This window comes from Terrapene carolina, unplaced genomic scaffold (genome assembly GCF_002925995.2).
Source record: "Terrapene carolina triunguis isolate 2854851 unplaced genomic scaffold, T_m_triunguis-2.0 Scaffold69, whole genome shotgun sequence".
NCBI lineage: Eukaryota > Metazoa > Chordata > Testudines > Emydidae > Terrapene > Terrapene triunguis.
The window spans coordinates 38928377-38944712 of NW_020664420.1; the positions used below are offsets into that span (position 1 = coordinate 38928377).

Genomic DNA, 16336 nt, shown 5'->3' on the forward strand with positions numbered 1-16336 from the left:
TCTCTAAAATGTGTCTTTTTAAAGACAACTCTCCCTTTTTTTTCCTCCCGCAGCTGCAAATGTTTCAACGCTCCCCGTATCATTTCCGTCCCAGAGGCTAGCGAAGATTAGAAGACAAAAAAAAATGCACTCGTGATGAAATGTTCTCTGAGCTCATGCAGTCCTCCCTCACTGAAAGAGCCCAGCAGAATGCGTGGAGGCAGACAATGTCAGAGTTCAAGAAAGCACAAAATGAATGCGAGGACAGAAGGGACACGCGAGAAGACAGGTGGCGGGAGCAAGAGGAGAGGTGGCGGTATCAAGATGATAGGTGGCGTCAGCGTGATGAGAGGAGGCAGGAAGCAATGCTTAGGCTACTAGAAGATCAAACTGATATGCTCCGGCGTATGGTTGAGGTGCAGGAAAGGCATCAGGAGCACAGACCGCCGCTGCAGCCCCTGTGTAACCAACTGCCCTCCTCCCCAAGTTCCATAGCCTCCTCACCCAGATGCCCAAGAATGTGGTGGGGGGGCCTCCGGACACCCAACCACTCCACCCCAGAGGACTGCCCAAGCAACAGAAAGCTGGCATTCAATAAATAAGTTTTGAAGTGCAGTGTGGCCTTGTCCTTTCCTCCTCCACCACCCCACCCGGTGCTTCCCTCTTCCCCCACACCTCCTGGGCTACCTTTGCAGTTATCCCCCCATTTGTGTGACGAATTAATAAAGAATGCATGAATTTGAAACAACAATGACTTTATTGCCTCTGCAAGCGGTGACCAAAGGGGGGAGGGGAGGGCGGTTGGCTTTCAGGGAAGTAGAGTGAACCAAGGAGGCAGGTTTTCATCAAAGAGAAACAAACAGAACTTTCACACCGTAGCCTGGCCAGCCATAGATTCATAGATTTATAGATTCTAGGACTGGAAGGGACCTCGAGAGGTCATCGAGTCCAGTCCCCTGCCCGCATGGCAGGACCAAATACTGTCTAGACCATCCCTGATAGACATTTATCTAACCTACTCTTAAATATCTCCAGAGATGGAGATTCCACAACCTCCCTAGGCAATTTATTCCAGCGTTTAACCACCCTGACAGTTAGGAACTTTTTCATGAAACTGGTTTTCAAAGCTTCTCTGATGCGCAGTGCGCCCTGCTGTGCTCTTCTAACCGCCCTGGTGTCTGACTGCGCGTAATCAGCAGCCAGGCGATTTGCCTCAACCTCCCACCCCGCCATAAACGTTTGCCCCTTACTCTCACAGATATTGTGGAGCACACAGCAAGTAGTAATAACTATGGGAATATTGGTTTCGCTGAGGTCTAGCCGAGTCAGTAAACTGCGCCAGCGTGCTTTTAAACATCCAAATGCACATTCTACCACCATTCTGCACTTGCTCAGCCTATAGTTGAACAGCTCCTGCCTACTGTCCAGGATGCCTATGTATGGCTTCATGAGCCATGGCATTAAGGGGTAGGCTGGGTCCCCAAGAATAACTATAGGCATTTCAACATGCCCAATGGTTATTTTCTGGTCTGGAAAGTAAGTCTCTTTCTCCAGCTGTTCAAACAGACCAGAGTTCCTGAAGATGCGAGCGTCATCTTTCCCGGCTATCCCATGTTGGTGAAACGTCCCTTGTGATCCACCAGTGCTTGCAGCACCATTGAAAAGTACCCCTTTCGGTTTATGTACTGGCTGCCTTGGTGGTCTGGTCCCAAGATAAGGATATGCGTTCCGTCTATCGCCCCACCACAGTTACGGAATCCCATTGCAGCAAAGCCATCCACTATGACCTGCACATTTCCCAGAGTCACTACCCTTGATAGCAGCAGCTCAGTGATCGCTTTGTCTACTTGGATCACAGCAGCCCCCACAGTAGATTTGCCCACTCCAAATTGATTCCTGACTGACCAGTAGCTGTCTAGCATTGCAAGCTTCTAGAGGGCTATTGCCACTCACTTGTGAACTGTGAGGGCTGCTCTCATCTTGGTATTCTTGCGCTTCAGGGTGGGGGAAAGCAAGTCACAAAGTTCCAGGAAAGTGCCCTTATGCATGCGAAAGTTTCGCAGCCACTGGGAATCATCCCAGACGTGCAACACTATGCGGTCCCACCAGTCTGTGCTTGTTTCCCGGGCCTAGAATCGGTGTTTCACAGCATGAATGTGCCCCATTACCACCATGATGTCCAAATTGCCAGGGCCCGTGCTTTGAGAGAAGTCTGTGTCCATGTCCTCTTCACTCTCGTCACTGCGCTGCCGTCACCGAGCTGCCTTCGCCTCCTCGCCTGCTTTTGAAGTTTCTGGTAGTGCATATACTGCAGGATAATGTGCATGGTGTTTACAGTGCTCATAACTGCCGCGGTGATCTGAGCGGGCTCCATGCTTGCCGTGGTATTGCGTCTGCGCGGAAAAAAGGTGCGAAACGATTGTCTGCAGTTGCTCTCACGGAGGGAGGGGCAACTGACGACATGGCTTACAGGATTGGCTTACAGGGAATTAAAATCAACAAAGGGGGCGGGTTTGCATCAAGGAGAAACACACACAGCTGTCGCACCGAAGCCTGGCCAGTCATGAAACTGGTTTTCAAAGCCTCTCTGATGAGCAGCGCACCTTGCTGTGCTCTTCTAATTGCAAACAGCCTAGTCAGCAAACAGCGCCAGCGAGATTTTAAACGTCCAAAGGCACATTCTACCACCATTCTGCACTTACTCAGCCTATAGTTGAACTGCTCCTTATTACTGTCCAGGCTTCATGAGCCATGGGAGCAAGGGGTAGGCTGGAGTGGGTGCGACCGCGCGGTGCTGCCGGCTGGGAGAGCAGCCTGAGGCAAAAGCCTCCAGCTTGCATGATATTCCAGGCAGGACTGAATCTCCATTAGATGAAACTTAAAGAAGAGAATGACCTGGCGTCACTCCCATTTATGTCCAGGCGCTCCCGGCCGACCTCACCGAGGTCGGCCAGGAGCAACCAGGAGACAGCAGCAGATGGTGCAATACAGCTGCTAACCATCTTTGCTAACTTGCAAAGGCAAGGAGCTGCGGCTGTGTAGTACTGCAGTACCGCGTCTGTCAGCAGCATCCAGGAGACGTATGGTGACAGTGAGCTGAGCGTGCTCCATGCTTGCCGTGGTATGTTGTCTGCACGGGTAACCCAGGAAAAAAGGTGAGAAACGATTTTTTGCCATTGCTTTCATGGAGGGAGGGAAGGACAGTGTTTTTGCCCCATCAGGCATTGGGAGCTCAACCCAGAATTCCAATGGGCAGTGGAGACTGTGCGAACTGTGGGATGCTCCCACAGTGCAATACTCTGAAAGTCGACGCTAGCCTCGGTACTGTGGACGCACACTGCCGACTTAATGCACTTAGTGGGGACACACACAATCAACTGTATCAAATCGATTTCTAAAAAATCGACTTCTATTAAATCGACCTAATTTCATAGTGTAGACATAATCTTAGTTTCTTAGCCCCCAGATGTGGGGTCATTTGACATTATATTGAAGGAGATATTTGGAAGTAATCAAAAGGATAATACACTTAAATCTGCAATGGAAACAGAAAAGCATTTTTTCAGACTTAAGACGGTGCATTATATGAAAACCAAACAATGCCAAACGTTTACCGCCTTTTGACATTCATTAAAGATATTTACCTTCAAATATTATTCAGAACGGGAATATGCACTTTCAAAATCGTGTGCAAAATGGCTCATTAATCTTCCTATAAAACCTAGCCTAGTGACAGTGTAAGTCAGTGTCTCCATAGTGACCCATGCTGACCTTGTTCCTGGGCAGTAACTGTGAACATCTCTTCACAGATGTTTCCACTTCTAATAGCAGCTCTGTGACGTGAACTCCTCTTTCAGGGACCCTAGGCAAGTCCACATTCATTTTCAGTTTTCACACAAAGGACAACAATTATAAATTAACAAAGCCCTTCAACAGAGGCAGTAGCACTTAGAGCGGAGATTATGAGGGACCTGAAGCAGTGATCTTTCAACACAGGGTCCCTGAAGTACTACATCAGTGCCACCTTATGATCTTTTTATTAATGAAAGTTTTGCTTCGATTTTACCCTATTAGCACATTGTTGGTTGTGTTAACAATGAGAGGTTGGTGCCAAAGCACTGTTAACTTGTTCTGCTTTGCCTTTTTGATAGCCTCCTGTCTAGCCTCCAGGAATTATCATGCTGCCTGAACAGAAAAAGAGACAAGTTACTGCATATACGCCATGTCATTTTCTTTCTCTCCTGACAAAAGCAAAGGGCTAGGTGCTCAGCTCGTGTAAACTGGCATTGCTCCACGCACAGCAATGAAGCTATGCTGACTCACAGCAGCTGAGGAGCTCCCCTTTTTTCAGAAGTGTCTCATATAAGAGCGTGTACTTATGAAAGGTGTACACTGCTAAGAAAAAAGATTCTACCCTCTCTTTCTAGTTTCCCTCTTTTTATACCTGCAATACAAGCATCTACCATGGCTGTCAGCTAATGTGTTTTTAAATGAGCTAACACCTATTAGGTTTGATTCTCCTCTCAGGGCTGGTCCACGCTAACCCCCCAGTTCGAACTAAGATACGCAACTTCAGCTACGTGACTAACGTAGCTGAAGTCGAAGTATCTTAGTTCGAACTACAGGGTACTTACCGCGGGTCCACACGCGGCAGGCAGGCTCCCCTGTCGACTCCGCGTACTCCTCTTGCGGAGCAGGATTACCGGTGTCAACGGCGAGCACTTCCGGGATCGATTGCTTACCGCCGAACCCGGAGGTAAGTATAGACGTACCCTCACTTACACTAGTGTAAATCAGGAATAATTCCAATGAAGTCAATGGAGTTACTCTGATTTTGAACAGGTGCAACTTCATTCATTTCCATGGAATTACTTCTGATTTACATTGGTATAAGGGAACAATCACGCCTCGTGCACACACTGTGGCCTGGTCTACACTTAATTTTTGCTGGCATAGCTATGTTGATTGGGAGTGTGAAAAAAACAGGCACATGCCTAATTGACATTGCTATGCTGGCAAATGCCGTAGGGTAGACAGTTATACTAGCAAAAAAGTTTGTTGGTGTTATAGCTTATTTTGTTCAGGGAGCTAGGATAAGCTATATCAGCAAAATAACTTTTTTGCTGATATAAGCTCACTAGGAGGGTTTGCCAGTATAGCTGTACCATTGTAACTATGCTAACAAACCCTTCCTAGCTTAGACAAGGTCCACATGAAAAGCAAAGAGCAAAGAATTGCCTCCAATCTAAATAAATAGATCACTGAAGTGGGTGGATTGGGCTATTTAGAATTCTGATTTGCTTTCTGGTAGGTGAAGATATAAAGTTGAGGATGACTGGAAAGTATTTTGGGGGACAACTGAAGATTTTGGATCACTTCTGGGGGAAATGTAGAATTTATAAAAGAGAAAATACCAATACATGTAGTCTGTTTGACCCAAACCAATGTCAAAAGGGTAAACCATTAAGAAATTAATTCATCAAACTTGTTTCAAAATAAAAAGGGAGGAAATCTTGAAATGCAAAGCACTTCTCTTTTCTTGTTTCTTTCCTTTCTCTTTACCTCCTCCTTGGGTGCCATTTTGGAAAGAGGAGAGGGGGGAATAATGTTGTTCAGCAGATTTGTGTGTGTTTGTGCTGCCATAAATCTGTTCTTTCCTAGTCCTCTGAAATACCCTCCCTGTCTTCAGCCTCACTGCCCACTATATTATTTTCTCTCGCATTGATATCTATTATTTTATAGCACCCATAATGGTGCTAAATACTTCACAGAGGGCATGGTCTCTGAAGCCTAAATTAAAGGTGTCATACAAGTGGGAGCAATGAATAGTATGGCTCTGATGAAACAGGAAGACCAAGGTATGCAGCAATATGATCATGTTATTATGCAAATGTACATCTTAGTGGTTCAAGTTTTTTTTTAATGTTACACCTACATGTGATAAATGTATTTATCATGCACATTTGTGCAGGATATATTGGGAACAAGGTGGTGTCTGAAGAGCACTGCACTCTGGCAATCCCCAACTGGTAGATTCCTTCCTGGAGACCACTGCAAGGTGGAGCATATTAAAGCAAACCCTAGACTGCCCTAACATGTGGCAAGCCAGGCTGAAAACCAGGGAGGCGTAGCCAGCTTTCCGATGGTTCCACATCTCTCCTGCACTTTGCAGACGCTGGAAGTGGCAGAGAATCTGGTTCAGTGAGTGATAATGGAGGGCTAGAATTCAGCAAAATACTTTTTGAGTAGAATTTCATTTTAAACATTTGAATCTTAACTTTTCGCAGTGTAGCTGCATAGTTCTTGTTAATGGCAAGAAGAGTTATGCAGCATGTGCAGATGATATGGACCTCATGGGTTTTAAATGTAATCTTGGCGACAAACAGAATCTTCTAGAAACAGTGGGCCACATCCTTAGCTGGTGTAAATTGCCATAGCTCATTTGATTTCACTGATATGATCCCACTTTTGCAGCAGCTGAGGATCTGTCCCATTGTTTTTAAATTAGCCAGTGGGGTTAAGAAAGTCCATCTGAGAGTGATGACCCTTGTAAGTCTCCCCACTAAAACCCATACAAATGGTTTTACCAATTTTGCAAAACTGATGTTTGAACAGAAAAGTTTGTGCTTTTTCACTGTGATGAAGAGACATTTTTGCTGGCAATTTCCCCCCTTTGCTGTTAGGACTCCCCTTTTATGGAATGGGGGGGGGGGAGCACTGCAAGGTCTAAGCCTTGTGTGGCTGAATCTGAAGAATATCATCCCTCAGAATTTCCTTTTACATTTCTTTTTAGGTCTCCAGCTGAAGTGATACCTCCCAATAACAGGGCAGAAAGGCCTGATTTAGTATGACTTTCTATTACTGGTGTTCTTCCACTGTTGGAGGATGAGGGGAATTAATTCCCTAGTGTCATTGCTTTGGCATAGGGGTATGCATTATTATTTGAGATTTGTTTTCATATAAAGTTACAAAACAGCATCTCAGGAAAGGTTACTGAGGCATTTCCAGAATCTGCAGTAAAACTAGACAACCTTTTAAAAATCAATTGATCATAATGTTTGCATTTCTGCTTCAAGGTAAATGTAAGTGAAAGAATAATGTATACTAGAATGAAAAGTTACTTGGTATCCAGAGTACTTTACTAATTGAAAAGTAAAATCAATTCATATACTCTTGCCAGTAATTGTTTTTGAGTTTTGGCAACTCAAGGCCAGGTCAGGAACTCAGATTCAGCTTTTCTGTGAGATTCCCTGATTAATTTTAATCCAAGATTCTTTGCTATCCGATTAAGCAGATTTAGTCTGTATAGTTATGACCCATTCCCCCTTTTCCTTCCCACCACCTGTCCTCATCACCTTTATGAAAGCCTCAAGAATCCCCCGTTTCCTTCCCTTTACACTCCAACTCTTGTGGTCACCATTGGTCTGGCTGAAGAAAATTGGTTAGAATTTCCATTGCAGCTCATGGCAGTCCTTTAATTGTTTGGAAAGGTGCAATGAGCAACATTTCTACATCCTGCCTATCCACAAGAGCTTATTTTTAAAGGGCGCTGAGCAACCTCCGTGCTCACTGAAGTCTGTGAGTAGTCAACAACCCAAAGTCAGGCCCAAGTGCCCAGGAATCCAAACTGTATCTCAATGTTACCTTTTCACTGTGCTATGACTTTCAGGAGCTCTATCATTATATTGGTGTCCATTGTATAACTTGAATCAGCTGGACGTTTTGTACCTAATTCAATCTAAAAGCTGTTACATTATATTGCAGTCCATTATATTTCTACATTGCTGAAGTACAAGAATAACTTATGGCCAACCAGCCACTGCAGCATTGACTTCTAGGCTGGAGTTGCAAACATTAATAAGAACCACCTTCCTTGCTCTCCTGTCCGAAGATTTTATGATCTAATGCCTTACTCTATTTTTTTTTTTTTTTTAAACAAAGGGAATAACTTTTCCCTTCAATCTATTTCAGCAGCAATGGCACATATACGACACCATGGTTTTCAAACTTTTTCTGTATGATGCAATAATATTTGTTTACAGAAAATACATTTCTTCAGTTTCAGTGATAACAATTAAATTAGAAGAGATTCCAGTGTATTAAGTTCCAATCTCATGAGGTTCAGGGACAACTGGCTGAAGAATGAGCAATGGCTGATTTTTGCATGTTTCAATATTTTGTAATTTATGGTTTGATATAGTGTGTCCACTTGCCTAAAAACAATCAATTAGCCCTTTATAGTAAGTAGGTCAATATTTTGAATACAATCTCAGAGTACTCTCTTTTTCTGATTGTAAAGTGGTTTACTGATTATGTACGATAGGAGTAATACACATGTGGGAAAGACTTGTTTCTTACCATAGTGAGGAATTATTGCCCAAGCCATGGCAGAAGCATAGATGCCTCCAATCATCCAAAACATGCACAGCCAACTTAAGTGTTCACCACGCTTCTCTCGAGCAAGAACTTCAGAAAAATATGAGAACACTGTTGGAACAGCTCCACCAATCCTAAAGGGAGACACAAACCATGTGTTAAAGACAGAGCAATAGCAAGTCTGAACAAACATCACTACTGTACCTGCTTAGAACCTGAACTAAAAGAGCCTTTGCCACAAAAAAGTGTTCTTATCTTTGTTTGTTTTTTCTTAAGTACATTGCCACTTTAATAAAGGTATTCTATGTGCCATAGGCCTGACTGCAGTGCATTTGAAAACTTTCGGGGAAGCCCCACACTTTTGACACAATTAAATGCATAGATTTTCATGAAAGCAGTATGGTCAATGAAGAAGTGCCAGATTAAATTAATTGTCAGTGAGCTGTGTTATAGAGCTTGCAGAATTGTAACCAGCATAAAGTTGTTACACTTAATTTGACTTAATTTATATGAAAATCCATATGATTATTATGGTAGGATTGGTAGTCTACCAACATGATGACAAAATTCTCATGTAGTATAGAGAATTTTTTAAAATTAATTTTTAGTAAAATTTTCTGGAGTCATGGTATAAGTAATAGCTGCTCTCCCTCCATTCACTCCTTCCCACCCCAACTCCCCAAGTCTTGACTTCCCTCCTTTAACAGAGGATAGGCAAAAAGGACGCTGAAATTTGCAATATCCCTGATTATTGCATGTATGCTTAAAAAGTGTTATGCAGTTATATTTTGTATGATTTGCTAGTAACTTATGCTGATTTTTCTCTTTTTGGTCTTTGAGTATTGAATTTTAATTTTGGATGCAATGACTAGAGAGTTGTTATTTTATTTCTCCCTACTGTGCAATACTGTACGTGCTGGTAACTCTGATGTTACACAGCAATAAATATTTTATTGTTACTCACATTGTTGGAAGATTCCTATACAGTATTTTTACTGAATGAACCAATTACTAATAAAAACAAAGTTTAAGAAAATACATGTGGTTAGAACTGAACAGTTTGAAATGAGAACTAAAGACCTTTTCTTCACTGTAGCATCCTGGCAGTTCTATCCTAGTTAGGCATTTCTAAGGTGCCCATCTTCATAGTAGCTAGGAGTCTAGAAGCATCTCCTACCCTATCCAGGTGGTTTAGAGTACTTGAAATGAATGTTTTTTTATTACAATGAGCATTTCTGAAGCTTGTGCTACCAGGGGCCATACTGCTAAAAAATGATGTCACCTGTGACACCAGCAGTATTAAAATTGGGATCAATAAACCACCATCAATACCAATTTACCAATGAGAAGGAGGAATTTTGTTGTTTAATATTTAAGCAAAATGTTTACTCGTTATGATTGCCAACTTAGATTTAAAACAATGTAAATTGGTTTATTACATCTGATACTAAGCTTGTGTTGTGCTGGGGGTCCAGCATCAATGACACAAATCAAGCCCCTTTTCTGCAATGTAGCCACTGCCTGCAGACAGCTTAGAAATGTCTATTTAAAATACAATTTTACATAAAATTCAGTTCATCTATGGTGAAAATATGGACTTCTCAAAAGGCTACAGTGAGAAAAAATGGTTCAGCTTTCTTCTATAAAACCTAATAAAATTTAAGATATGCATAATTTTCAGCATTAGATTCAGGCCTTTCATTATTGGTCTTTAGATCATTGCTATAGGCCAAAAAGACAGTTATCCGTCTTAAAACTGCAAAATGTTCCATCATGTCCCAGGACTCAAGATTTGTGCTTTCATTTTTCAGTGTTCAAGACAATGTCTATGGGGCTTCAAGGAGTATTTTCATATCACTGAATCTCTCAGAGAACGTGGGATATACTCTGTAAAACAGCTGCAATTCACACCTGGTGAAGTTGCAACTGAATTTCAAGATAAGGATAAATGCACATTTATGTTGCTGTCACACTGGCTGCTAAAACTGATTGGAAGAAAGAAGCAAGTTTACCAACAGGTTAAAACAAATATTATAGAGGAAAAGAGTAATACAAAAATAAACTTCTGCCCTATGAACATTCAGTGGGTTCCAATACGGTTTATTTTAGAAGATGTTAAGGTACTTCACTAAGTGGTTACATGTCTCAAGGGGATTGTTCTTTTGTTGCTTCCTTCTAGGCATCAATTTGCAAAGGATCCATAATAGACTCTTACATATATTATAAATAGCTCCCGAGATTGACTGAAGCATGCTAGTTCTTAAATTCTCTGCCAAAGTTCTGTTACACAGATTCATAGCCCCATAAAATACAACTCTTGCTATAGAGCTAGAAATGTAGTGTGAAATCTTCATCCCCACTCCAGTCCTTTTATGGTGGATAAAAGGGCCAGAATGGTGTAAAGGGGACCTTACAGCCTCATACCAATCTGGGTGAGAATCCCCCTGGTACAGACACAGAAGACAATCATAAGGCTGTTCTCCAAGGATCCCCTTTAAGTCCTGGAATAGGGAACTGCTGGATGTAAGCTTGTGGAAAGCAAGTCAGGGATGAGGCTGCAGCCCACAGTGCTACGGAGATTCTGAGCCTGTGGAGGATGTTGTTAATTTAGACAGGCCCTCAGGGCTGCCTCAATCAGGCTGGGGTCTAGTCTCCAGAACAGCCCAAGACTGGAAGTGTACAAAGGTGTCTTAAAGCTGCCATAACCTCCCCTCCTGGTCTGAGGTGGAGCACTGACTCTCACCCCTACAAAAATACCCTGAATATAGTACTCGCTGCTCAAATTATTTCTTATATTATGTTGGAGAATCACCGGCAGTGGCAGAAACAAGTGTTCCATATCCCTGCCTAATCCTAAGAGGTGTTGAACATGCACTTGTGTTGACTTGGCGATCAAGGTGCTCATCTTTTAGAAGCAACACTTTCACTTGGGGCTTGCTTTAGCCTGTTTCTTTAACGCCATATTTGCTTTGAAAACGAGTTCTTGGCATGGCAGTGATTTTTTCCCTATAATTGATTCTATCCATTAAAGAAGTTTGTGGTAGCCTCTGGGTATATTTAACTGGTATTTACATATTCTGGTCACTCTTCTACTAAATCTTATCACCATATTCTTGCTTCTAAATTTGATTAAATGAGGGTCCAGATTGAAGCAAAAAGGAAAAACAGTCACTTCTAAGTTCTTGTCACCTAGTAGAGAATCTAGTCTATATCCACATATTGCAGTTACTATGGTAGTAGTTACAAATTCAGGTAGCCTATGCAATGTTGTATTAATAATAAATAGTCATATCTAAGTATTTATATAGAGCTTTGCACGTTCATAGCACTTTACAAAAACTATCTAGTACACAAGGACAGTTCAGGCAAATCTGGGGCCCATGACTATGAAATTCAAGATTCAGCATGTAATCTTATTCCCAAATCTCCAAGGCCATGCAAGCTGTGGGGCTGGGACCTTAGCAGAGCTCAAGGGAATGTGCCTTGAGTCTAGAATTCGTACAAGTGTCTGTGGAGGGTTAGGGGGAAATGGCTGGATGTTTCCTAGTAAACTGAAGGAGGGAGGAACTTGTAATGTGCTATATCCTAGTGTCATGATAAAAGGAGAGAGATCCTGATCCCTGACAAGCAGCTTAAGATATCCCCAGGATGCTCTCTGTCAGCATAAAGCAGCTCAAACACCTGTGACGAGGTCTACAAACCCAACATAACACACAGGCAGAAAGAGGTTAAGAACTCTCCCTGCCTGCAGACACCCAAACCAGTACCACCCTGGCACACCTATGAGAAATAAAGAGGGAGGAACAGGGTAAGAAGGGGGCAGAAGAATGTGGGACTTCAAGGGAGCAACAACTCTCTGCCAGTCTTCCAAAGGAGCTAGCAACCCCTGGAAGTACAAAGGATGGGGATAGAAGCCCTGAGGGCCAAGGACTTTTTGACTCGTTTATGGACTATGCCTTTTCTTAGTTGATTTGATTTATTAAGCCACTGCTGCTCAGGTCAAGGTCCAACCCAGGTCACTTCAACTGAGGTTTTGCAAAAGACGGTGTCCATTACTACTGACGGGTGGTACCAAAAGTGGGATATCACTACCACTGAAAAGTGGACAACTCATTAAAAACAAAACAAAAAATGTACAACAAAAAAGTCCCAAACGAAGGTGAATCGGCTCCTACAGTGGCTAGTCAATTCACAAGCACAACAGCAGCAGTGACAACAGCAACTGTTAGAGCAGATGGTGACACACCAGTAACAGTTATTACAATATATGACTGACCTGCTGCCTTTACAAAGCTGCTTGAACCACACCATGGCAGGAGCTGTGCCTACCAAAATTTGGGGAACGTCCCTAGACCTAACGTTTCCCAAGATGATGGCAGATGACGACCCCAAGTCCTTCCTGATAATCTTTGAGAGAGTAGCGTTGGCATCCCAATGGCCCTCAGAGCAGTAGGCTATCCAGCATGCCCCATTTTGGCAGGTGGAGCTCAGGCAGTGTACCAGGACCTTGACTGGATGGCTGCACAAGATTATGAACTCGTGAAGACAGCCATATTGAGACTGATAAGGCATTAACGAAGAGACCTACCATCAGCTCTTCTGCAACGAGAGATACCCCCAAAGGCCAGGCAATGAGCGTTGCCCAGAAACTGAAGGACTTCTGGTGGTGTTGGCTAAAGTCAGAAACTCAGATGGGACCCCAGGCAGTGGAGCTGATTGATGTTGAACAGTTCATACAGATTCTCCCATTGGCAGGCCAAGACTGGGGCTGCAGACACTGGCCGGAAACACTGATGGAAGCGATCCACCTCATGGAAGACTACCTGACTGCTCAAGCTGCCTGGGAGCCTCCCACCAAAGAGGCACCATGGGCCACTATGAGCAACAAGGAAGAGAACCGCACCGTGAGGGAGAGATGGGAACTAGGCCAGATAAGCCCCAGGAAGGCCCTAACACCCAGCTGGGTGTCAGAAAGAGCCCACAATAAGTATCACTCCTAGGGTGCCTCGACAAAAGTCCCCCAGGATGACAGACACCTCCAAATATGCAACAAGACCTTCCCCACCTGCTTACATAGGCACAGGGTCGCCCCGAACCTTCACGGAAGACGATAACCAAAGTTACGGACCGGGGCAGGGTGCAGTTGTTTTTACTCCTGTGGCCAACCGGGAGACTGGAAGTACAAGGGACTTAGATGGAGATGGAAGCCCTGAGGGCCAAGGGCTTTTTGTCTTATTTATGTTATGTTTATGGACTCTACCTTTTTCTAGTTGCTTTGATTTTAACCAATGTTGCCTGGGTCAATGAATGACCCAGGCCACTCAAACTGGGGTTTTGCACAAAGCAGTGACCATCACCACTGAGAACACCACACTGGAGCATAGGCAGCTAACATCACTTTGACATGTCAACCTGCTTTTAGCTGTGTGCCCTTGTTAAATTTATGAATTATGTGGTTAATCCTCATTTGTAAAATAAACATCAGGCACCAAAATGTATATCTCTTCACACACACACACACACACACACACACACACACACCGTATTCTATTTTTTTCTATACTGAACTGAAAAGGCTTGGCCCTAACTTAAAAATGCTCGTTATTCTGACAGCATGGTGGACTGATTTAAATCATGATTGAAATCACCTGATTTTTTTAAACAACAACAACATTGATTTAAATACATCTGAGGCTTCATAAAACCAGTTTGAAAAATTGTGCATTTTATTGCAATTTTAGATTAAAATTTAAAATGAACTAAATTATAAATGCTTTCTAAAAAAGTGCCTCTACTATTAGGGTATCTTATTTGAATATTATAAAATTTCTATAGGCAAAGAACAACATAGCAAAAAGTAAAGTTGTGATCCTACAAACACTTAAGGAGGTTCATAACTTTATACACATGACTAATTCCATTGACTTCAAAGTGCATAAGTGTTCACAGCATCAGGGGCTAAAGCCTAAATCTGTATTGTTGTTAAAAACTTTTCTCTTGGTGGCATAAAATCTTTATAACTTCAACACAAAATCACTTCAGTTTTAATAGCGAACAATTATTTATATTTTCACTACATAAACAAAGTTATTGTGAACTTTCAATACCTTACCCGAAACACTTCAGCTTTCTTGACTAGTGGAAGTTCAATATATTGCCCTAAAAATAAGGACTGAGACTTTGAAGTTGATGCAGTATTCTGTGGGAGGCCAGTGACACGAGCAAGAAACGTAGTGGGGTGGTGACACCCCAGATTGCTGAGGAAGCACATGGCTGAATTTTGTAATTTTCCCAGGCGTAGTGCTTACAAGTCCAGCTGGGAGGTAATGAAGGCATGCACTGCTGTAGTCCAGTTGGGAGGTAACGAAGGCATGTTTTATCGAGACAAGGTCATCATCTGCAAGATGAGACAGTCTTCTAGCCAGTTGGAGTCCTGCTCCTGGGGATTTTCATTACAGTAGATATGTCCTTCCTAAAAATATTACATGCACTTTTGAGCACTGCCTCATGAATTCATTCACTAAGAGTGTTACAAAATTTATACCATTTGGATAAGTGCTAGATATAATGGGTTAAATTCATTCAATGGGCTTACACCAAAGATGAAAGTGCTCCAAAATGTGAGTTTTTTTTTTTAAAAGGTATCCTGTTGTTTTACCTTTCTTACATTTATCCTATCTACATCTATCATGCCCATCTGTCATCCAACTTCAGTGAGGTTTCACTCAACCTCCACCATAACTGTGTTTTCATATCAATTTTCGATCTATTTTAGACAGCAACATTTAAAGAAGAGAACTATTACTTACTGGAAAAAATCACTCAAAATAATGTATTACACCTCTACCCCGATATAATGCTGTCCTCGGGAGCCAAAAAATCTTACCACGTAATAGGTGAAACCGTGTTATATCGAACTTGCTTTGGTCTACCGGAGTGCGCAGCCCCGCCCCCCCCGGAGCACTGCTTTACCGCATTATATCCGAATTCGTGTTATATCGGGTCGCGTTATATCGGGGTAGAGGTGTATGTCTTAGTTTTCACCAAAAGAAGGTGCAATTGTTGACCTCAAAAGAAAATTCATCATACTGAATACAAGTTTGAAGGAACAGGGATTTACATTTTTATGCTTTAACTAATCAGTAGTTATCATTTGTTCTGTGGAATTACGAGAGTGAAGAACAAAAAAGAATTTAGCCAATATATGGCAGGAGAGATGGATTTCTGAAAATAAACAATAAACTAAGATGCATCTCTCTATTTGTCAAATCAAAAAAATTATAAGCGTCTGCTACTCTACCTGCAGGGCTGTAATTGTCGCAATAGATTTGGGCAACGCACACTGTGACAGCTGGGATGCAAGCAACACTTATGCAGAGCAATCAGGAACCTGGCTTTAGAAAGTATCTGGTGTTTGTTTGCAGATTTACTCACGAAAGGGGCTTGAAATGCAGAGGCATGTCAGGAATAAACAGATAAATAAGAAAAACACACAAGATTAAAATGCATAAGACAGTAATATGCTCTTTGACTGAAATAGCTAGTCATCTTCTGCTTATAAACTGAACCAGAGCCAGACGGTGAAAGTACAGTAGAGATTATGTCGGTCTGTGATGGCGTTTGCAATATTCATCCATCCTGTTACCTGTGGTCAGCTAAGATGCTACATGAGAGAGTTTGAAACATACAACTGCTATTAAGCTGCTTCTTGGTTTGGATCAACCCAACTATTGTCCTGCTTTTCCTGCTCCATTGTCCGATTGCAATTGTTACTTCCCCTTCCTATCAGCTCCTCTTTTCTCTGCCTGGTTTTTATAGTCTGATGACAGACTCCCACTGCCACCCAGTCTCATAAAAGACTTTTTCCCTTCAGAGCCTTCAGGAAACTGGTAATATCTGAAAGTGAGCAGGCAATCATACCAGTTTCCCTTGAGGAATAACTGCTGAATGATGCCTTAGAAAAATTGTAGTTTAATGAAAA

The 16336-nt window shown here is 42.5% G+C and overlaps 1 protein-coding gene across 1 annotated transcript in view; it reads right to left on the reverse strand.

Annotated features, from left to right (window-relative positions):
• SV2C (synaptic vesicle glycoprotein 2C) overlaps positions 1-16336 on the reverse strand; it is a 145922-nt gene that overhangs the window by 66652 nt on the left and 62934 nt on the right. The window contains exon 3 of the mRNA XM_024194092.1: positions 8338-8489. Within this exon, the coding sequence (XP_024049860.1) occupies positions 8338-8489 (152 nt within the window). The remainder of the gene's footprint in view (positions 1-8337; positions 8490-16336) is intronic.